General features: G+C 44.5%; 2 protein-coding genes across 2 annotated transcripts in view; one reads left to right on the top strand and one right to left on the bottom strand.

Annotated features, from left to right (window-relative positions):
* The first annotated feature begins 257 nt into the window (after positions 1-257).
* Ifnar1 (interferon alpha and beta receptor subunit 1) overlaps positions 258-23,703 on the top strand; it is a 29,567-nt gene continuing 6,121 nt past the window's right edge. Inside the window, exons 1-8 of the mRNA XM_042687213.1 lie at positions 258-404; positions 15,319-15,442; positions 16,931-17,109; positions 18,544-18,704; positions 18,808-18,949; positions 19,519-19,633; positions 22,390-22,589; positions 22,711-22,847. Coding sequence (XP_042543147.1) covers positions 332-404; positions 15,319-15,442; positions 16,931-17,109; positions 18,544-18,704; positions 18,808-18,949; positions 19,519-19,633; positions 22,390-22,589; positions 22,711-22,847 — 1,131 coding nt within the window. The 5' untranslated portion in view covers positions 258-331. The remainder of the gene's footprint in view (positions 405-15,318; positions 15,443-16,930; positions 17,110-18,543; positions 18,705-18,807; positions 18,950-19,518; positions 19,634-22,389; positions 22,590-22,710; positions 22,848-23,703) is intronic.
* On the bottom strand, positions 7,382-9,738 carry LOC122114215 (serine/threonine-protein kinase Sgk1-like). The gene has a single exon (XM_042687214.1). It carries the CDS (start codon positions 9,692-9,694, stop codon positions 8,357-8,359), a length of 1,338 nt encoding a protein of 445 aa, XP_042543148.1. The 5' UTR covers positions 9,695-9,738; the 3' UTR covers positions 7,382-8,356.

Below are 23,703 nucleotides of genomic sequence, written 5' to 3' on the forward strand. Positions count from 1 at the left end.
CGCAGGAGGGGCGTGGCTTACAAAGCGGGCGGTGCCTTCTCCGAGGGGCGTGGCGCTTGAGGGAGGGGCTTGTACTCCCAGAGAGGTGCGCTCTCCCGGCAGGGGCGGGGCGTCCTGGGTGGGCGTGGCTTTCGAGGACGGGGCGGCGCCCTCGCAGGAGGGAAGCTATCCTAGGAGAGCTGCGCGTTCGCGGCAGGGGCGGAGCGACCGCGCGCCTGGGCGCGGCGTTGAGGGGAGGGGCGGCGCTCTCACGGCAGCCGAGGGTTCCGCCAGCCGCCCGGCTAGAGAGGCCGGGGATGTGAGTGGCCGGTGCGGCCGCGGCGCGTGGACGATGCTGGCGTTCCGGGCCGTGACGACCCTGGTGCTGGTGGCCGCGTCGCCGTGGATGCTGCCGGCAGCCGCAGGTAGAGACGCACGGTCCGACGGCGGGAGGCGGTGGGGAGGCGGACCGAGCTCTTCCGAGGGAGGCCTGCGGGCGGGTGTGCCGCTCCGGCCCGAGCCCCCGCCGCCGCCGGCCGGGAGCCGGGTTCCGGCGTCCCCGGGGCCGGGCCGGGGTTCCCGCACGCGGGAAGCTGGCAGGGGCGGGGGTCACCGCACACTGGGCCGTCTGCTTCTGTGGGGAACCGTCGGGCTGCGTGGCTGATGCGTGTGCACACGGACGAGGCCGGTCCTGAAACGCGTTTCCTCACTTTGGTCAACGGCCGTGTCGGCTCTCAGGACCCCCGCCGTGGATGAATACACACACTAATGATAGGGAACTGCGAGGCCGGGAAGGCCCCGGCAGGTGAGCAGGCCGAGCTTCCCACTTCAGCGGTGGATGCGGGTGTGGACCCCCGCCCGGCCCCAGCCCAGGGCCGGAGCCCAGGGGTCGGCCGGCCTGGGGCGAATCGGATTCCACGGACAGAGACTGTGCACGTGTGCTAAGCGGGATGCTGCGCCTCCAGCTGGCCACGGGAACTGGGTGGTACCTGCGTGGGGGTCGGGGGTGGGTGTTGGCGTTCCAGTGGGAGCCATGGAAATGTCTTGGGCTAAGTAAAAATCTGCCTTAGATTTCAGACGTGTTTCACTTTTCTCACTTGACATTCCAGGAGGATGTGCGTTAAGGAAAGGAATTTTTAACTACATTAGTTGCTAAAATATAATTTGTAGACAGTGAGCATTCATGGTGCTCTTAGCAAACCATATGACCGTCGCTGGGGTCTGTTGTTGTTGTTGTTGTTGTTGTCGATCGTGGGGCTTGAACTCTGGGCCTGGGCGCTGACCCTCAGCTCTTCAGCCCTACCACTTGAGCCACAACGCCACTTCCCGTTTTATGGTGGTTAATTGGAGATAAAAAAGTCTCATGGACGGGGCTGGGAAGGTGGCTCAGTGGTAGAGCGCTTGCCTTGCATGCTCAAGGCCCTGGGTTCGATTCCTCAGCACCACCTAAGCAAAAAGAAAAAGCCGGAAGTGGCGCTGTGGCTCAAGTGGTAGAGTGCTAGCCTTGAGCTGAAGAGCTGAGGGACAGCGCCCAGGCCCAGAGTTCAGGCCCCACGACCGGACCCAAAAAAAAAAAAGTCTCATGGACTTTCATAGCCCCGGCTGGCTTTGAACCGTGATCCTCAGATCTCAGCCTCCTGAGTAGCTAGGATTACAGGTGTAAGCCACCGGTGCCCAGCAGTCGCTGTTTTGTGTGTGTGTGTGTTGGGTTTAGGTTTTGTTTTTGGCAATATTAAGGTTCAAACACAGGGCCTTACATTTGCTAAATAGCCCATCCAGGGACTGAGAAGATGGCGTAATGGTAGAGTGCTTGCCTTGCAGGCATGAAGTCCTGGGCTCAATTCCTCAATACCACATAAACAGAAAAAGCCCGAAGGTGCTGTGGCTCAAGTGGTAGAGTGCTAGCCTTGAGCAAAAGAAGCTCAGGGACAGCACCCAGGCCCCAAGTTCAAGCCCAAGGACTGGCAAAAGAGAGAGGGGGGAGAAGAGAGATTGGGGGGGGGAGAAGGAGAGGGGGGTCTGGAGAGACCATCCATTTATCCATCAGTTTACAAGATATCCTTACTCCCGGTTTCTCTAGCTAATATTCCAGAGATAACTCTGGCTGTATCCATCTGGTCAGATTTCTATTTCCTGTCTCCTGCTCAGAATCACTTGAATTAGGATATTCTCATGGAAGGACTGTGATCACCACAAATGCTATGAGAGATCATTCATTAACCTTGTGGACCTAATTGCTGCCTTTTGACTGTGTGGAATCTGTATGGAGTTCAGATAAGGGATAAAGAGCTGTATTCTGTTCAGGGATGATAGCTCAGTGTCTGTCACTTCTTCCAGACCCTGAGTTCATTTCACAGAGTGAGGGATAGCACTGGGAGTTGGGGACCTTGTATTTGGCGGGCAAGCATGAGAAATGTGCACAACATCACTAATCATTAGTAAAGTACAAATTGGAACCACAGTGAGGTAACACTTCCCACCCATGAGCATGGCTACTATTGTTGTGCAACCTGGGTAGTTGGAGGTCATGTGTGTTAGTGGTAGGAATAAATGGCATAGATGCTGTGCAACACAGTATGATGGTTCCTCAAACAACACAATTCTCGTATGATCCAGCAAATTCACTTCTGGGTAACTGGAAACCATCCTCATAAAGAAAGTTCTTTAAGGATCTCTGGGGTAAGAATAATTCTGTAAGGAAATAACATGATTGTCCTGAAGCAGAAGTAAAAGCTAGAAGTACTATAGAACCAGAAATAAATTGAAAAGCTGGGCAACGGTGACTCACACCTGTAATGCTAGCTATTCAAAGGCTGAGATCTGAAGATCAAGATTCAAAGCCAGCCTGGGCAGGGAAATCTTTGTGACTCCATCACCAATTAGTGAAAATGCCAGACTGGGGATGTAACTCAAGTGGCAGAGAACCTACCATGAGATGAGAGAAAAGCTGAATGAGAGCTAGAGACCCTGAATTCTCAGGTCCTGGTACCAGCGCACATGCACATACACACACGTCGGTAAACATTGAGTAAATACATTGGTGGGGCATCGTGTCAGCAGATCCAGGTAAGAGGGCGTGAAGGACAGAATCTGTATTCTCTCAGATTCTCATTGGGTTGAGTTGGCATTCTTAGTTAAAGGATAAGTCAGGTGCTGTTCTTCACCTTATTCTCCTGAGAATATTTGACTAGCCACAAAGGATAAAGAGGAAGTACCTTTTCTCATGGACCTTGAACAGGCTTGATCTCCAGCCTCCTAAGCCTTAAGCTTGTGAAGAAGTCTGAACTTTGTGGAGGGAGCAGTTGCCTGGGTCTGGTACTTTCTTGGAGAGTTGTGTTGCAGTTGAGTTTCTACAGAAATACTTAATGTCGTACCATAAAGGACAGAAGAGACAGACATTCTATGTTAATAAAAGGTTTAATACTGCAGTGCAGAGATTGTGGTTGTCCTTCAAGCCAAGAGCCAAGGAACTGCCCATTTCTCGGAGGCCCTTGAAGTTCTGACCACAGGACGCTTCACACCTAGGAGCTTGGATTTCTAGCACAGGATGGTTATCAAACGTAAGGTCTGGAAATTTAAGATAAACTGATGAAAAGAATAACTCAGAAGAGAACAGGTGAGGAAGGGACAAAGTAGAGGTGAGTCAAAGACTGGATTCTCCTTTGAGATGGGTCACTGGGTTTGTCTAGCTTTTGTGAACACGGCAGACACACCATACCCACTGTTTAGCTTTCTACCAATTCAGCTACGTATGGTAAACTGTGGCCTGAAAATATTGATTGGAAGATTCTAGAAATAACTCATAAGATTCAAATTCTGGGGCTGGGAAAGTGGCTCAGTGGTAAAGCGCTTGCCTTGCATGCCTGAGGCCCTGGGTTCGATTCCTCAGCACCACATAAAAAAGAAAAAAGCTGGAAGTAGCGCTGTGGCTCAAGTGGTAGAGTGCTAGCCTTGAGCTGAAGAGCTGAGGGACAGCGCCCAGGCCCAGAGTTCAGGCCCCACGACCGGACCCAAAAAAACAAAAAAGATTCAAATTGTGCATCATTTAGAATGTTGTAATGTATGTGTATGTATGTATGTACGTAGCATGCCCTGTAAGCACTGGAAGAAACAGGGTCCCATTCTGTCTATAGTTTCAGTCACTCACGTGGAAGAGTCTTGAATGTAACTCCTGCATCCCAGTACACTTGGCTATTTTCAAATGCATTTACTCAAATAACTGATGTGAGGGTTTTTCTTGTGCTAGTACCGGGACTTGAACTCAGTTTTGGCTTCCTTGCTCACATCTGATGCTTTACCACTTGAGCCATGTTGCTGGCCTTGCATTATTTTTTTTGTTGGAAGTGAGGCTTGAACTCTGGGCTTGGGCACTGCCCCTGCACTCTTCAGCTCAAGGCGAGTGCTCTAGCACTTGAGCCATAGCACTACTTCCGGTTTTCTGGTGGTTTATTGGAGATAAGAGTCTCACGGACTTTCCTGCCAGGCTGACTTTGAACCGTGATTCTCAGATCTCTGCCTCCTGAGTAGCTAGGATTATAGGCAAGCCTTGCATTTTGCTGGCAATTTGGAGGTGGAACTTCAACTTTTCTTCCCCAATTAGTTTTTTTTTTTTGAATTTTTATAGCAATTTTTTATTGTGATTAAGTGATTACATACATTTCACAAATTTCACAGTATTGTGGGATAGTGATACTTAAAGTCACAAAAACATTCTAACTTTCAGAAGGGGCAAATTGTCTTTTATCATGGTCTGTAAAGTTTATGAGTTCTATGAGCTTTCACATATTGGGTGATACATTTCTTTCCTTTTGCTTAGCGTCAGCTGTTTCCTCTTTCCCGCTCATTCCTTCCCTCCCATGCCTGCCATTGAGTTGCTTAGTTTGTTTTGATCAATGACCAGTGCAGCTGATGGGTCCCACTGTTGTATGTTTTCCTGTTTCCCTCTGTTTCTGTGTCCTCCTCCTAGTTTCCCTCCGATGTGCACATATATACCATAGATGTGGTCAGCAGCATGGGGTCATTTAGTAATGATTCCACCAGCTGAGTGGAGGCCTTTTGTTTCTTTAGTCTTGCTTTCTTTGTTGTATCTCTTATGTTTTGGATTTAGCATCCACTAATCAGGGGGACCATGTGCCATTTGTCTGTTTGCTCTTGTCACTCACTCAACATGATTTCTTCTAGTTCCATCCATTTCCCTGCAAATGCCATTGTTTTGTCCTTTCTAATGGCTGCATAATATTACATTGTATATAGGAACCACAATTTTTGGATCCATTCATCTGTAGTGGGGCATCTGGGTTGTTTCCATATCCTAGCTATTGTGAACAGTGCTGCAATAAACATGGAGGTGCATGTGTCCTTGTATCCTGGTACCTATTGTTCAAGATAGATGCCTAGGAGTAGTATGGCTGGGTCATAGCTGCGTTTTTAAAAGACTTTGATTTTTTTTGGCTTTTTATTATTTATTTATTTTTTTTTTTGTAAAGATACTATACAGAGGGTTACAGTTACATGAGTGAGGTAATGAGTACACTTCCTCTTGAACATTGTTACCCCCTCCATTGTTTTCCCCCTACCATCCCCTCCCTCCCTACCTTCCCCGAGGTTCTTTTTTTTTTTTTATTATTGTGATTAAGTGATTACATAATTTCCGGAATTTCACAGTATTGTGGAATAATGATGCTCATTTAAAGTCACAAGTTCATTCTAACTTTCCTGGAGCAAATTGTCTATCACAGTCTGTAACATATAACGGTATTCACATGTTATACACCATACATGTGATCAGCAGCATGGGGATATTTAGTAGTGGTTCGACCAGATGAGTGGGAGTTCTTTGTTTCTTAAGTCCTGTTAGTTTTGTCGTATCACCTAACATTTTGGATTTAGCATCCACTTATCAGGGAGACCATGTACCGTTTGTCTCTTCGCTCTTGGCTTACCTCGCTCAACATGATTCCTTCTAGCTCCATCCATTTCCCTGCAAATGCCATTATTTTTGTCATTTCTAATGGCTGCATAATATTCCATTGTGTCTAGATACCACAGTTTTTGGATCCATTCATCTGTGATGGGGCATCTGGGTTGTTTCCATATCCTAGCTATTGCGAACAGTGCTGCAATAAACATGGAGGTGCACGTGTCCTTGTATATTGGTTCCTGTTGTTCAGGGTAGATGCCTAGAAGTGGTATGACTGGGTCGTAAGGGAGGTCAATCTTTAGCTTTCTAAGGACCCTCCAGACTGCTTTCCAAAGTGGTTGTATAAGTGTACATTCCCACCAGCAGTGTAATAGGGTTCCTCTTTCTCCACAGCCCCTCCAGCATTTGTCGTTGGCTGATTTGTGGATGTGGGACATTCTGACTGGGGTAAGGTGGTATCTCAGGGTTGTCTTTATTTGCATTTCCTTCACCACCAGGGATGATGAACATTTCCTCATGTGTTTCTTTGCCATTTTTATTTCTTCATTTGAGAAGGCCCTCTTTAGTTCCCTTGCCCATTTAGTAATTGGTTTGTTAGGTTTGGGAGGGATTAGTTTCTTGAGTTCCCTGTATATACAGGATGTTAACCCCTTGTCTGATATATTGCTGGTAAATATTTTTTCCCAATTAGTTGGTTGTCTTTCTAGCTTGGTTGCGATAGATTTAGCTGTGCAGAAGCTTTTTATTTTAAGGTAGTCCCATTTGTCGAGTCTCTCTCCAACTTGTTGTGATCCTGGGACTCTGTTCAGGAAGTTCCTTCCTGTGCCTATTAGTTCAAATGTTTCTCCTACTCTGTCCTGCAGTAGTTTCAGAGATTCAGGTTTAATGTTAAGGTCTTTAATCCATTTTGAGTTGATGTTGGTGCATGGTGATAGGCTGGGGTCCACTTTTAGTTTTCTGCATGTGACCGCCCAGTTTTCCCAGCACCAGCGGTTGAAGAGGCTGTGTTTCTTCCATTGTATGTCTTTGGCTCCTTTGTCGACTATCACTGGCTGTAGGCCTGTGGATTTATTTCTGGATCTTCTATTCTGTTCCATTGGTCTTCGGGTCTGTTTTTGTGCCAGTACCATGCTGTCTTTGTTATTATAGCTCTGTAGTAGAGTTTGAAGTTCGGCATGGATAGCCCTCCCATATTGTCTTTATCCCCTAGAATTGTTTTGGCTATTCTAGGTCTTTTGTTGTTCCATATGAATTTTTGGACTTTTCTGTATTTCAGTGATGTACGTCACTGGGATTTTAATAGGAATTGCATTGAATTTGTATATTAATTTTGGAAGTATTACCATCTTTACTATATTAAGTCGGCCTATCCAAGAGCATGGAGGTCTTTCCATTTTCTAGTGTCTTCTGCAATTTCTTTCTTTAACTTTTTTTTTTTTTTTTTTTTTTTTTTTTTTTTTTATTTTTCAAGGTTTTTTTTTATTGCAAACCCAAATTGGTTTATCACACACAAAAAAAGTTGTGTGGTAGGGAGGGAATTTACACTTTATAACCATGTTAATTACAGTACATTAAAATGGAGGGTGACATTACACATAAGCTTGTAAGTTTAAATATACTAGTGTTATATAACTCAATGTACACAATTTCTTTACAATACATACAATTATCAGGAATGCAAAAAAAAAAAAAAAACACCTATAAATAATGCCCATTTTAACAATGAAAACACCACGGCTTTGACCGACAACTGGGCATTGGTCCATAAAAACCCTTTCTAAAAATAGAAATATTTGTAGCAGCAATGCTTTCTTTAAGCATCTGAATACAAGTCAACGCAAGACCATTTCAATAAGTTTTAGTTATTAAGTATATATTACAAAAAAAAAAAAGAACAGTCTACACATAAATCTTCCACATATGGAAGAAACAAACAATGTCCCACATTGTAGTAGTGTCCTGCAAGTGTCACATTGATACTTGTTTATAACAAAACCCATCTGTGTGTGATCAGGCATACCACACTCACTCCTGTTCACACAGTCAGTCCACAAGGGAAAAAAAAAAAACAACTGAAATACATATAGGAAAAGCTTTGGAGCTAACACGATCTCATCAGAAAAGGCACATTGCAGAATATTCCTTATCACTGCCCAACAGACCTTAGACGGGCGTCTTCCTTCCCATCAGACTACTGCACCTGTCTAAGGCGGCCTTCGAATGCTCACTTCCAATATAGCACCATGTTGGAAGAGTGAAAGCCAAACAGCTCAGGAGCTCACCGAGAAGATGTGCTCTTGAAAAAGCTTCCAGCAAACTGCAACAAGGACTGCCTAACCTCCAGACATGTGCAAATTCTCTTTTAAGATGTTCTGTCAGCTGGCAGTGCTGCCCAAAGGCTAACTGAAACATTGAAAAACGCAGGTCAAGATCCTTCCAGTCCACCTCCGAGGCCGATCAGAGGAAGGAATCCACTGGTGGAGCGTAGGAAAAGCCCAGGAAGGCCTCGGCAGCCTCCTTGACGCTAGCTGTGATGAGGATGCTATCTGGGGATCTGCCGATGGAGCTGGGGACCGGCTCCTCGGTGAACTCGGGGTCAAAGTGCCGCAGGTCACTGGGTCCACTCACATTTGGGTTAAAAGGGGGAGTAATCTTCTTATTAATGAGATCATCCCAGTTAATGAGCGAGAAGAAGATGTGATTCTTAATCTCCATAAAGTCATTCTGGGCACCGAGTCTCTTTGTCCTGTCCTTCTGCAGAAGACCCTCCAGAAGATGTCTGGCGGAATTCGTGATATTTGGTTTTAACTGGAGCGGTTTGTTCAGAATGTTGTCGTACATCTCTGCTGTGTTTCGGCTGTAGAAAGGAGGCAGGCCATACAGCATCTCGTACAAGACAGCCCCCAGGCACCACCAGTCCACTGTCCTGTCATACGGCTGCTTATGAAGCACTTCAGGGGCGAGATACTCAGGTGTGCCACAGAATGTGGACGTCGTGCCATTGTGTTCAATGTTCTCTTTGCAAAGTCCAAAGTCAGTAAGGACAATATGTCCCTGGGAATCTAGCAGAATGTTCTCTGGCTTTAAGTCTCTATACACAATGTTCAGAGAGTGCAGGTAACCCAAGGCACTGGCTATTTCAGCAGCATAGAATCGAGCCCGCGGTTCCAGGAAGCAGCGCTCCCTCTGGAGGTGGTAGAAGAGCTCTCCACCATTAATGTAGTCTAGGACAAAATACAGTTTGTCGGCAGTTTGGAAGGAGAAATGAAGGCCCACCAAGAAAGGGTGTTTCACATTCTTCAAGAGAACATTCCGCTCGGACATAATATGCTTCTCCTCCTTCTTTTTCAGGATCGCCTTCTTCTGCAAAACTTTGACTGCATAGAACACTTCTTCGGCCTTATGCCTTGCTAGAAGAACCTTGCCAAAGCTGCCCTTTCCAATCACTTTCAAGAAGTGGAAGTCGGATGGTTTGGCATGGGGATTGGATGATGGGCCAAGGTTGATTTGCTGAGAAGGACTTGGCGGTGGAGAAGGGTTGGCATTCATAAGTTCAGGCTCCTGAGGCTGGGAGATTTTCAAAATGGACTGAACTTCAGGGTGTTTGCAAGCATAAGAGTTGTTGGCAATCTTCTGAATAAAGTCGTTCAAGCCCATCCTTCTCTGTTTCATGAAAGCCAGTCCGCTCAGGAGGACGGACTCGCTCCTTTTCTGCGCCTCGGCCCGCTTCTTGTGGCGGGGCCGGAGCAGGGACTCGAGCCGAGCCCGGGCCAGCGCGCCCTGCATCTCCCCCATGGCTCCGCGGACCTGGGGCGCGCGGCGGGCGGGCGGGCGAGGGCGACCGGCGAGCGCGGAGCGCGGCGCCTCTTTAACTTTTTATAGTTTTCATTAAATAGTTCTTTTACATCTTTGGTTAGGTTAATTCCTAAATATTTTATTTTTGGGGAGGTTATTGTGAATGGGGTTGCTCCCTTTATTTCCCTCTCTTCTTGTACATTGTCAGTGTACAGGAAGGCAACTGATTTTTGTGGGTTTATTTTGTATCCTGCTATTTTGCCAAAGTGATTTATGATTTCTAAAAGTTTGGGGATGGAGTTTTTGGGATCGTGAAGGTATAGTATCATGTCATCTGCAAAAAGGGATAGTTTAACTTCTTCTTTCCCTATGCGGATCCCTTTAATGTCTTTTTCTTGCCTTATTGCCCTGGCTAAGGGTTCCAGGACTATATTGAAGAGGAGTGGAGACAGTGGGCATCCTTGCCTTGTTCCTGTTTTTAGGAGGATTGGTTGTAGCTTTTCCCCATTAAGTATAATATTGGCTATTGGTCTGTCATAAATGGCTTTTATTGTTTTTAGAAATGTTCCTTCTATTCCTATTTTCTCCAGAGCTTTTAGCATGAATGAATGTTGAATTTTACCAAAGGCCTTTTCTGCATCTGTGGCGATAATCATGTGATTCTTGACCTTGGCTCTGTTGATGTGTTGGATTACATTTATTGACTTACGTATGTTAAACCATCCCAGCATCTCTGGGATGAAGCCTACCTGGTCATAATGTATAATCTTTTTTTATGTGTTTCTGGATTCTGTTAGCTAGAATCTTGTTAAGGATCTTTGCATCTGTGTTCATCAAGGAAATTGGCCTGTAATTCTCCTTTTTGGTTGGGTCTTTGCCTGGTTTGGGGATGAGTGTGATATTGGCTTCGTAGAATGAGTTTGGGATAGCTCCCTCCTTCTCTGTTTCTCTGAAGAGCTTGAGGAGTATGGGTATTAGTTCTTCTTTAAAGGTCTTATAGAATTCTGCTGTGAATCCATCTGGTCCTGGGCTTTTTTTTCTTGGAAGACTTTTGATAGCTTCCTGTATCTCGTTATAGGAGATTGGCTTATTTAATTGGTTTACTTCTTCTTTGCTCAGTTTGGGCAACTTGTATTTCTCTAAAAATGCATCCATTTCTGCCAGATTTTCTTCCTTTAGAGAATATAACTTTTGAAAGTAGTCTGTTAGAATTGTTTGGATATCTTGGGTACGTGTTGTAATGTTTCCCATGGCATCCCTAATCCTGTTAATATGGGTTTCCTCTCTTCTTTTTTTAATTAATCTTGCCAACGGGCCATCAATTTTGTTTATTTTTTCAAAGAACCAGCTTTTTGTTTGGTTTATTTTGGTTATGGTTTTCTGATTTTCTAATTGGTTAATCTCTGCTCTTAATTTGGTTATCTGGCTTCGTCTAGTAACTTTAGGTTCCATTTTTTCTTGTTTTTCTAGCTGTGTTAATTGCAACATGAGATTATTTACTTGGTCTGTCTCCATTCTCTTGATGTGGACACTGGGGGCAATAAATTTGCCCCTCAGGACTGTTTTTGCTGTGTCCCACAAGTTTCTTTGTGAGGTGTTTTCATTTTCATTGAGTTGTAGGAAATACTTTATTTCTTCTCTGATCTCTCCCGTTACCCAGGCATTGCTAAAGAGTGTGCTGTTCAATTTCCATGTATTAGAGAAATTTCTGTGGTATGCTTTGTTATTGAGAGCTAGCTTGATTCCACTGTGGTCAGATAGGATACAGGGGATTATGTCGATCCCTTTGTATTTGCTTAAGTTCCTTGCATGAACTATGATATGGTCTATTTTGGGGAAAGTTCCATGAGCTGCTGAGAAGAATGTGTACTGTATTGTTTTAGGGTGAAATACTCGGTAGATGTCAGTTAATTCCGCTTGAAGTATGGCCTCACTTAATTCGGTAGCTTCTTTGCCAATCCTCTGGTTGGTAGACCTGTCCTTTGGTGAGAGTGGGGTGTTAAAGTCTCCTAGTATTATCGTATTGGGATCTATTTTATTCTGTAAGTTTGAGAGCATTTGTTTAACATATCTGGGTGCACCAATATTTGGGGCATATAAGTTGATGATGGTAATATCCTCCTCTTGGATTGTTCCCTGTATTAATATGTAGTGTCCGTCCTTGTCTTTCTGTACTGATTTTAATGAAAAGTTTATTTTGTCAGATATCAGGATAGCTACACCTGCTTTCTTACTGGGGGCATTTGATTGGTAGATCCTTTTCCAACCCTTCACTCTGAGTTTGTTTGTATGTTTGGCTGAGAGGTGGGTCTCCTGAAGGCAACAGATGGATGGGTCTTGTTTTCTGATCCAGTCCTCAGTTCGTTTTCTTTTAATTGGCGAATTCAGCCCATTTATATTAAGAGAAAGTATAGAGAGATGCATTGTTGTCCCTGCCATTCCGTTTTCCTAAGTTTTTCTTCTTTCCTTTCCTCCTGTGCTTGCTCAGTTAGACTTTGATTAATGCCTGTCTGGGTGCAGGTCACAGTTCCTGGTTGTTTTCTTCAGGTTGTGTCCCCCCTCTTAGAATTCTTTGTAATGCTGGCTTAATGTTTATGTATTCATTTAGTTTTTCTTTGCTATTAAAAGTTTTCAATTCTCCATCAAATGTGAATGCTAGCTTTGCCGGGTATATCAGTCTGGGTTGGCAGTTATTGGCTTTCAGGGCTCGGATGGTGCTTTCCCAGGCTTTTCTTGCATTCATTGTTTGTGTGGAGAGATCTGCAGTGATTCTAATTTTTTTCCTGTTGTAGTATAGCTCCTTCTTCATTTTTGCTGCATGCAGGATTGTTTCCTTATTATTCAGGTCTATCATTTTTACTATAATGTGTCTAGAAGTGCTTCTCCTGGGATCTTGCTTGTTGGGTGTTCTATACGCTTCTGTTATGTAGGTAAGATGTTCCTTTTTGAGGTGGGGAAATTTTTCACTGATTATCTTGTTGAATAGGTGTTGCATTTCCTTGCTCTGGAATTCCTCACCTTCGTCCACTCTGATTATACGAAGGTTAAATTTCTTGGCATTATCTGCTTGCTCTTGAATTTCCCTTTGGTTTAATTTGAGTGATTTTTCCATATCTGTCACTTTTTGGTCCAGTTGGTGTATTCTGTCTTCTGTATCTGACACTCTACCTTCCATTTCATTCACTCTGTTGACCGTGGCTTCTATTGTGGTTTGCATGGAGGAAATGGATTCCTTTATGGATTCAATGTTGGTTCTCATAGTACTGATCTCAGTATGTATTACCTCTAATTTGGCGTTTATCTCACTTCTTACTGAGGTTTGTGCAGCTTCTATTTTTGCATGCATCTCTTGTTTGATATCCTGTATCTCTTTTGATAGTTCCTCCTTATGCTCTTTCAATTTCTGATCAATTTCTCGCTTTATTTCTTGAGTCATTGCCTCCAGCAACACTTGGATGTAGCTTTTGTCTTCCATTCCTGCTTTGCTCCCACTGGGGCTCTCCCCTGCGTGGCTGCCAACTATTGACGTTAGCTTGCTGTCCTGGGTGGTGGTAAACCTTGTAATTTTTTCTCTGTGATTTTCGCATGGGGGTTCAGGAGACTGCTCTTCAATTTTGTTTTGGTGTGTCTGTCTTTGCTTGGTTGCTGATTCTGTATTGGTAGAGAGAGTCTGTGCCTGATCTGGGTTCTGTTGGGAGCCTATTTCCAGCTGCTGTTCTGACCTACTTAGGATTCTCGGCTCTCTGCTGTAGATTGCTGGCAATTCCCGCCTTTGGAAGGGTTGAGCAGCCTAGACTGCTTGTGTTTGCTCCTACGGTTGCTCTTGGGAAGATCGTATGCTCTGGATGCACTCTCCCAAATACTGGAGTCTGCTATGGGCTCCTGATGTGTTTTTGTTTGTTTGTTTGTTTTGGGCTGGTTGTGGGCTTGAACTCTAGGTTTGGGTGCTGTCCCTCAGCTCTTCAGCTCAAGGATGGCACCCTGCCATTTGAGCCACAGCACCACTTCTGACCCTTTTTGCTTTTGTGATGCTGAGGAATCAGATCCAGGACCTCATACATCCAAGACTATCACTCTACTGCTGAGCCGCCTTATCAGCCTGAGCTCCTGCTTACTATCAGGTGCTGGCAGCCTGTGTTGCCCAATTCCCAGCCTAGAGTATATGGGAAGGGTTTTGGTGGGGTTTGGGCTTCTCTTGTCCTGTGCCTCCAGGTCTTTTGTTGTCACAGGCGTGCTTCCCGGGGAGTGCTGTTCCCTGTTTTTCTCCCCTCTGTTGAGGCGTATGCTCAGCTTTTGACTTCAGTTGGGAGGAGTTGGTTGTGTTGTTCAGGCACCGGATCCCCAGGCCTGGTTCCAGCCCCCACCTGGAGCCACGCTCGTTAGGCCTGTGCTAATGTGTATACCACCTAGGTTATGCAGCCTGGGGTACACAGTTCAAATTTCTTCTACTGTTGGTAGTCTTGACCCAGGGGCACTGTTCCTGGCTTGGGCATTTAAGCTCCCTTCCAGGGGCACTCTTGCTCTAGCCTGGCCAGCAGAGTGTGCTCCACCGGCTTGTGGAGCTCTCGAACAGTTCCCAGTTTTAGTGGGTCTTGTGGTCCGGGTGTTGGGGTAGGGAGTCTAGGTCAGGGTCTGGGGATTCCCTCCAGCTCTGGTCTCCCTTGAGGGATACACTGTCCCCTGTGGGGTACTCACCCTGGAGCTAGTTGTTTCTGTGTGGTGTAGGTCGTCAGATGCTGTTGCAATCCGAGTTCAGTTGGGGTGGTTTTCGGGCTGGGCTGGGCGGTGGTGGCTCTGTGTGATTCTTTTCTGTCTCTGCCTCTATCGAAGCTGTAGGGTCCACAGTGTCCACACTCAGGCTGCTTCTGCGCGGGTGATCTGCAGGCAGCCCCCTTTGCCTCTGGGACCCTGGGCGGCTCCCACTGGGTCATCACAATGGCGATCGGGCGGGTCTGGTGCCTCAGGCTGCTTCTGCACGGGTGGTCTCCAGACAGGTCCCTTTGTCTCACTGCTGGGGCAGCTTTGGCAGTCTGGAGCCTCTCTGCTCTCTGCTCGGGTGGAGAGTGAGGGATGGGGGTGGGATCCACCTGGAGACTCCCGGCTGGTAGGTTTCTCTGTTCGTGGCGATCAGCTGGTCTGCAAACCGGTACCTCAGGCGGCTTCTATGCAAGGGTGATCTGCAGGCGGCCCCCTGTGTCTCTGGGGCTCGAGCAGCCCACGCCGGGCCAGCTGGCCGGCGGCTTGGCGCACTGCCGCGCGGCCAGTAAAGGTTGGGGGAGGGGTCTTCGCTCTTCTCTGTTCTGAAATTCTTCTTTTCCTCCCTTTCTTTTTTGTTATTTTCTACCTCCTGTTTTTCTCTGAGTGTTCGTCTTTTTGTTGTTGTCGGTCTCTTGGGGAGATTAAGCGTTGGAACTCGAACTCTCTTTTTGGTTGGGGAGAGCTGTGGCGTTTCCCTACTGCCCCGTTGCCATCTTGGTCCCCCCTCCTAATTAGCTTTGAATTGGGATTCTCAGATCTCATTTTCCTGAGTAGCTAGGATTATAGGTGTGAGCCACCAATGGTCTGGCTAAAGAATAATGGTACAGCATCTATAAAAATAATTTTGTTTCTTGTTGCCCTTGTAGATGGGATCAGTCTGGACCCTCCTGAGAATGTGGAGGTCTACATCATAGACGATGACTTTACCCTAAGATGGAACAGCAGCCACCAGTCTGCTGAGAATGTAACATTTTCAGCAGATTATCAAACGTAAGTGACTCTACTTACTGACTTACCAGAATACTATGGGGAGGCTTTTATAATTTCAGCATCATGGGAAACATTTGTTTTTCCATTTACTGGAAATTTTATGTCTACATATTACTTTTAACTTCATTTCTTTAAATACTTACTGAGTTTATAAACTGCTAGAGATTTGGAGATATGACTGGCAAACAGCCCTTCACATCCATTCCCACATCTGAATGTCTTATGCTTATATTAAAATAGACCAGTGAGCCGGGTGCTGGTAGCTCACACCTGTAATCCTACCTACTCAGGAGGCTGAGATCTGAGGATTGTGGTTCAAAACCAGTCCTGGGCAGGAAAGTCCATGAGACTCTTATCTCCAATGAACTACCAGAAAACCGGAAGTAGCACTGTGGCTTAAATGGTAAAGCACTTGATTTGAGCTGAAGAGTTGAGAGACAGCGCCCAGGCCCAAAGTTCAAGCCCCATGACCGACCAAAGAAGAAAAAAAAAGATAGACCAGTGAAAGCTATTGAAATTGAGTTGTATTATTTGTCCTGGTCCTAGGGCTTGAACTAGACAGAGTCTGGGCACTGTCTTTTTGCTCATGACTAACACTCTATCACTTGAAGTACAGTTTCACTTCTGGCTTTTGATGGCTAATTGGAAATCTGGGACATTTCCTGCCTGGATGGGCTTTGAATGGTGATCCTCAGATCTCAGCCTCCTGAGTAATTAGGATTACAGGCATTAACCAAGAGCACCTAAAAAGTTGTAGCCTAGGCTGGTCTCGAACTCATGATCCTCCTGTCTCATTTTCCTCATTGATTACCAGTGTGTAACATCATGGCCAGCCAGGCTCCCTTTGTAGAAAGAAGAATCTGTCCTTGGTCAACTGAGCATTTTATCCCCGTTTCAGTACTGCTGATTGAACACACGTCCTGAGTTTAGGCAAGTGCTCTACCATCCTGAAGTTATTTTGTTTAGCCAGTTCAATGGAGTAATTTATTCGTTTGTATTAACATCTGGAAATTATTGTTTCCAGTGGTGCAATAGGCAGAATTAAGGAGACGGGGAATTAGGGAGTGCTTTGGTTTGGGATATGGCAGGGGCCACTGACACCACACTGATGCTGACAGATCATCTGTTCAGAGGAGCAGGTCAGAAGGAACACAGTTCCATTTCGTTTTCAGTGAGGAAGGTAAGATCCAGAAACCCAGAAGTCCTGCCAAGCAGTCACACGACTCCATTAACAAAAAACCAGCACAGAATTGACTTTTGCTCAACAGACCATTTGTCTGTTTCCTTGAAATAATAATAAACCAGAGAGGACTATATGAAGACTTAACAGTATGTCTCAATTAGCATTTTATAAGCGGTTACTAGGTGGGTGTATGCAGAAGGCTGTACACTAAAATGTGAATGGGACGCTTGCTATAGTGGAAATTAAGGGACTTGGACCTGTGTGTTGCTGACACGTTTGCTCATTCTGCTCTTCACTTCCTAAAGACCCACGATGAATAACTGGATAAAGTTGCCTGGCTGTCAGCATATCATGGGTACCGAGTGTGACTTCTCTGCACTCCAGGTCGATGTTTATGAAAACCTAAGACTGCGTATAAGAGCGGAAACAGGAAACAGCACTTCATCGTGGCATGAGCTTGACCCATTTGTACCATTTATGAAAGGTAAGAAAGTGTAGGTAGCTGAATCGCTTCATGTTCTTTGGTGAATATTGCAGCACGCCTTGCTTCTTAGCCCACTCATTTCAGGGCGTGCAGCTCTTCTGCTTTGGCTCCACTAGTGGGTCTCAAAGTGTGGTTCTGTTCCAGGGGGCCATAAAGACACAGATGTTTCTGCAGCAAATTCTTTTTTTTTTTTTTTTTTTTGGGTCCGGTCGTGGGGCCTGAACTCTGGGCCTGGGTGCTGTCCCTCAGCTCTTCAGCTCAAGGCTAGCGCTCTACCACTTGAGCCACAGCGCCACTTCCGGCTTTTTCTTTTTGCTTATGTGGTGCTGAGGAATCGAACCCAGGGCCTTATGCATGCAAGGCAAGCGCTCTACCACTGAGCCACCTTCCCAGCCCCTCTGCAACAAATTCTGACATTGAATTGCCTTGTTCATTATCACTTTCTCTTTTTCCAAAAAAGGCTGTTTCTTGTCATTTGACAGTCAAATGAACACACACACGAGAAGAAGCTAGAAGCCAGAGATTTTAACATGGACACCAGCCACACAGTAATTTTAGCTATTCAAAAGAATTATGGTTCAAGGCCAGCCCAGGCAGAAAAGTACATGAGCCTGTTATCTCCAGTTAGCCAACCAAAAGCCAGAAGTGGAGGTGTGGTTCAATTAGTAGAGCATCAACCTTGAAGGTACAAGCTGAGGGAGAATCTCCAGGGCCTGCATTCTGAGTTGACCTGTGTTATCAGCGCAGAAAGTTAAAAGAAAACCAGTATAAAAGGAACCTGAGGGCTGGGAAGGTGGCTCAGTGGTAGAGCGCTTGCCTTGCATGCCAGAGGCCCTGGGTTCAATTCTTCAGCACCACATAAGCAAAAAAAAAAAAAAGAAGCCAGAAGTGGCGCTGTGGCTCAAGTGGTAGAGTGCTAGCCTTGAGCTGAAGAGCTGAGGGACAGCGCCCAGGCCCAGAGTTCAGGCCCCATGACCAGACCCCAAAAAAAACACAAAAAACAAAACAAAAGGAACCTGAGATCAAAAACTGAGACACACCACCCTGTGCCAAAACTCAAAAAGCAATGATGTGTACCCCGCGTGTGTACCTTTTTGTATTTCTATTTTCCACTCTGTTCAGTCTGTCCTCACTGTCACCACACATTCAGGACTGCAGATGAATGGATGGATGGCTATTCAGGCCTCAGCTCCATAGCCTCTCTCAGGAAAGCCTTCCTCGACTTCCACTCTTCATTATTTTGTTTTACTTACTTTGCTTCATGGCCTCCGTGGCTGCATGTATGCATTTCTGAGGTGTTTGTCATAGAGATCCGTAGAGTGGAAGGTTCGTGAGAGACTGCCTCATGTATTTGCATTGCCCTGGTTATTTATTGAGTGCCTATTTTGGGAAGGTGTTAGTGAAGTTCCATGGTCATTCCTTTGATTTCTGCAGCTCACGTTGGTGCTCCCGGAGTTCATGTAGAAGCTGAAGATAAAGCAATAATCATCCAAATCTCTCGTCCTGGAAGAAAAGACAGTAACATGTGGTGGAATATGGATGAGTTAGCCTTCATATACTACATAGTTCTGAGGGAAACGTCCTCAGGGAATGAGGTCAGCTTCTTTTTGTTTCCTTCCATAGGAAAGAAACATGAGAGAAACTTGTTCTCAAATTGGATTTTGTGCCTACTTAGACTTCTTTTCTTTTCTATTCTAGAAAAGAACTAAAACTTTATATCGCAGACATAAATTTTTTCAGCTGTTACCGGAGACTTCCTATTGTTTAAAAGTTACAGCAGATTTACTTGTGCCCATCAAATTTGGAACCTCTAGCCCGGAGTATTGCGTAAACACCACAGGTAGGCGGATGGCTGACAGCCATTCACTAATTGTAGACTGGCAGCGTACTTATTCCTGTAGCCAAGTTGACATGATGAGGTTTTATAATGGTGAAAGAGATAGTAAATAGACAATTATAATAGAGCTGAGCACCAGTGGCTCATGCCTGTCATCCTAGTTACTCAGGAGGCTGAGATCTGAGGATCATGGTTTGAAGCCAGAAAGGTCTGTGAGACTCTTTATCTTCAGTTACACACACACACACACACACACACACACACACACACACACACACACAGGCAGAAGTGGTGCTATAACTCAGGAGGTAGAGCACTAGCCTTGAGCTAAAAAGCTAAAGGTTACTCCCCAGGCCCTGAGTTCCAGTCCAAAAAAAAGAAAAAAAAAGGTATACATCCTGATATATTAAGTCATTAATATGTTACCAATAATTAAAGTCAAGGGTAGGAGCTATGATTTATTATTTTAATTATAAACTTACTATGTTTTAATTCTTAAAAGCAAACAATATAGAAAGTTTTTTCTCACTTATTTAAAAATGCAACCATTTAATGTTTTCTTTGGCTTCTAGTGGAAAATAAACTTCCTGCACCAGAAAATACAACTATTGGTGGTAAAAATGAGGGCTGTGTTGTGACGTGGGATTACCCACATGCTGACGTCACCTTCCAAGTTCAGTGGCTCTCGTAAGTTTTTTGCCCTAAATTCCTCCCAGTTCATTTTAATTTCACTTCATTATTGCTTCAGCTACTTGCAACTCTGTGCACTCGGGATTATTGCCTGACAGGAAAGTAGGAAAACTTTGTTCAAGCCCCAGCTATGCCAGTGACTTGCGGGATGGCGTGGGGCTCACTGTTGAACCTCTGTGGGCCTCATTTCCTTCATTTGTTAGAAACAAGGTATGTTCTTTTTATTTTTGCAGTACTGAGTTTCGCCTCAGGCTCTCAAGCTTGGTAGGTAAGGGAACTTGTCAGCCACACCCCAAGTCCTTTGTTCAGTAACTCTTCAAGTTTCTAATGATTGAAAATATTAATAGTTGATTGGCATTGGTGGCTCATGCCTGTAATCCTCGCTATTCAGGAGGCTGTGATCTGAAGAGGTCCAAAGCCAGCCTGGCAGAAAAAAATCTGTGAGACTCTTATCTCAGACTAACCAGCAGAAAACCAGAAGTGAAGTATGGCTTATCCTTGAGCAAAAAAGCCAAGTGAGAGACCTTAACTTCAAGCCCTGATCCAAGCCCAAGCATGCGCTCTCTCTCTCTCTCACTCACTCACACACACACACAAATTATAATAATAATGCAAATTTTAGGGGGACAGTGAAGAGCAGCATATGGACAGATTTGGCTGAAGTACATTATGTGTGCTCATAGTTATCACAACAAAACCCCTGTGGACCATTAAAGATCATTTCCTTTTATTTTATCACTCCTCCTATGACTCTTTCTTACACCCCTTTCATGCCTTTGTGCTTTACAATTTTAAGGGATTTCACTATTCAGTTTTCATGCATGCATATATGTATTTCAATCCAATTCACCACCACTACTACCACCTCATCATTCTCTCCAAGAAAAATAATTTCCTAAAATTTAAAGCCTGTGTCAACCTGTGTCAACCTGCCAGCCAGGGCATCATTTCTCGGTAGTGAAATTAGACAAGCTATCAATTTTTTTTTATTGTCCTCCCCCCCTTGACCCCCACCAAAGTTATAAAGTTCGTTTTTCGACATAATGACTTATATATCTCATTGTTGCAATGGGTCCTTCTGTATCCCTGTTTTAACAATTTGTTTTTTCCCTTCCCCTCCACATATGCCAACATCAAATACAGTGAAAGCAGGGGTTGTACCATGGGGGAGGGATATTCAAGGCAACAAAGACATAATCTTATAAATATGTTAGAAACACTTGCATGAAAGATCTATGTTTTTTTTGTTTTTTTGGGTTTTTTTTGGTTTTTTTTTTGTCAGTAGTGGGGCTTGAGCTCTAGGCCTGGGAGCTGTCCCTGAACAATTCAGCTCAAGGCTCATGCTCTACCACTTGATCCATAGTGCCACTTTTAGTTTTCTGGTGGGTTTTTTTTTTTAATTGTGATTAAGTGATTACATAATTTCCCAAATTTTGCAGTATTGTGGAATAATGATGCTCATTTAAAGTCACAAGCTCATTCTAACTTTCCTGGAGCAAATTGTCTATCACGGTCTATAACATATAACAGTGTACACATATACACCATACATGTGATCAGCAGCATGGGATTATTTGGTAGTGGTTCGACCAGATGAATGGAAGTTCTTTGTTTCTTAAGTCCTGTTAATTTTGTCGTATCACCTAACATTTTGGATTTAACATCCACTTATCAGGGAGACCATGTACCCTTTGTCTGCAAATGAAATTTTTAAATAAAAATGTAGCTGCCCCTGCCCTCTCAGAAGATATACCAAGTTTCCACTCAACTTCCTCCTTAAATGAATCCCACTTCATCCCTAAGGAACCTGTGGTCAAAGCTATTCCTAAAAAGCAGATCTTTTGAGATAAATTCCTTAGCTTTCAACAGATTTCTCTAAAATACCTTAGTCCTTTAGGGCTAACTTTTTTTGTTTTTAGCCACCCCACTTGAGAGAGAACACACAGGTCTTCCTCTCTGAGTCTAGCTGATTCCATGCAGCATAAATCTCAAGTTCCATCAGTTTCCTGCAAATTTAATTCTTTATGGTTGACTAGCACTATACCACACTGAAGCACACACCTGCTAGCAGCATTTTGGTGGTTAGTAGGAGCTGAGTCTCAAATTTGTCTGCCCAGACTAGCTGCAAACTATGGTCCTCAGATCTCAGCCTCCTAAATAGCTAGGATTACAGGTGTGAACCTGAGCTTGAGTTCGATTTTTAGTCATGACTGCTTTAAAAACCAATCACCACAGTCTTGAGGAGTCATATCTGCCCTGAACACTGCTGCGGGCCACCTCCAGCATCACGTCACTTGGTTCTGGCGTAATCTTTTTTTCTTTTGTGTGGAACACATATGTTTGGGTTTTTGTTTTATTTTGTCCATCATGGGGCTTGAACTCCAAGCCTGGGCGCTGTCCCTGAGCTGTTCAGCTGAAGGCTAGCGCTCTACCACTTGAGACACAGCACCACTTCTGGTTTTCTGGTGGTTAATTGAAGATCATAGTCTCACAGACTTTTCTGCCTGGGCTGGCTTTGAACCTCAATCCTCAGATCTCAGATTCCTAAGAAACTGGGATTACAGGCGTGAGCCATCAGCATCTGGTGGGACACATGTGTTTTTTCCCCCATGTATTTGCAGTGTCCTGAGCACTGGGAACTGGTCTTTAGCCTCAGCCACAGTGTTTGGCATGTTATAAGTACTGAGTACATATTTACTTAGTTAATGTGTTTAAGTTTAAAAACACTTTTTTTTCCCCTTTTGTCTTAAAAGTGCTTTGTCAAAAAGGCTTCTTGAGAACTACTCAGAAGACTGGAACCCAGTACCTGGCTGTGAAAACACCCAAGACACACTCTGTGTCCTTTCTAAAAGTAACTTTTCAGGAGGTAGTTACTTCATCCGGATCAGAGCCACTGATGGAAATAACACATCTTTTTGGTCTGAAGAGAAGAAAATTGATTCTAAAACATGCAGTAAGCCAGTTTTCATTTGAGTTCTCATTCTCAACTTAGTGTAACTTCTCCAAATCATTTTAAGACATCTAATGGAGCAGTTTGTGTAATTGTGTATTTTGTCTTCACATTTTCTTTCCAGTCCCCCTCCCTCCTCCCAGCATTACTGTGAAATCCAACAAGGACTCGCTTGTTCTCTATATCAGTTTTCCAGAAAATTTTGATGTCTTCACAAAGAAGTATGAAATTATTTTTTGGGAAAATACTTCAAATACTGAGGTAAAAGCACTACATAGTCTCGTTTTGCTATTTGGAGTTCTGTTATTTAGGTACATAACACTTCCATTTCAAATCTCGTGCCAAGCTATCAAACAGTTGAACAATTCAATGAAATTGTTCAGCAGATACTGGGGATGGAGTATTCATCCCCACGGAGCCTTGGTGGATATGTTATGAGCACAGGCATTAGATATGCATGACCTAGCTTGGCTCTCATGCATCTCCTATTTGTCAGGATGAAAGCATTTGTCACATGGTCTCTGGTCCAAAGAAGATGGGGGAGCAGGCCTCAGTGGGAGCTTCTCTGGCCAGTCTAAATAATTGTTTTAAGCCACTGAATGTTGCAGTGGTTTTGTTACATAATGTTATTGTGATCATAGCTGACAAATACACAGAGGAATAGCAGTCGTCCTCATTTGAAAGATTCAGAAATAAGGCACCAAGAAATGGAAGAATTTGTACAAGGTCATGCAGGTGTAATACTTCTTTAAAAATTTTTAAATTGGGGGGAGGGGGGAGGCTGGGAAGGGATGTGAAGGGTAAACAAAGGAGGAGGCTGCAATGCTTGGTAAGAAATGTATGCATTATCCTGCCCATGTAATTGTAACCCCTCTGTACAGTGTGTTCACAAGTAAAATTAAATTTTAAAAAATTTTTTTAAATTGTTATTATAAGGGTGATATACAATCTGAGCACGTATGGTTTACACTTGTAATCCTAGCTACCCAGGAGGCTGAGATCTGAGATTGTGGTTCAAAGCCATTCGGGGCAGAAAAGTCTCGGAGACTCTTGTCTCCAATTAACTACCAGAAAACTAGAAGTGACACTGTAGCTCAAGGTGGTAGAGTACTAGCCT

This window comes from Dipodomys spectabilis, unplaced genomic scaffold (genome assembly GCF_019054845.1).
Source record: "Dipodomys spectabilis isolate Male_0828 unplaced genomic scaffold, ASM1905484v1 ptg000107l, whole genome shotgun sequence".
Taxonomy (NCBI): domain Eukaryota; kingdom Metazoa; phylum Chordata; class Mammalia; order Rodentia; family Heteromyidae; genus Dipodomys; species Dipodomys spectabilis.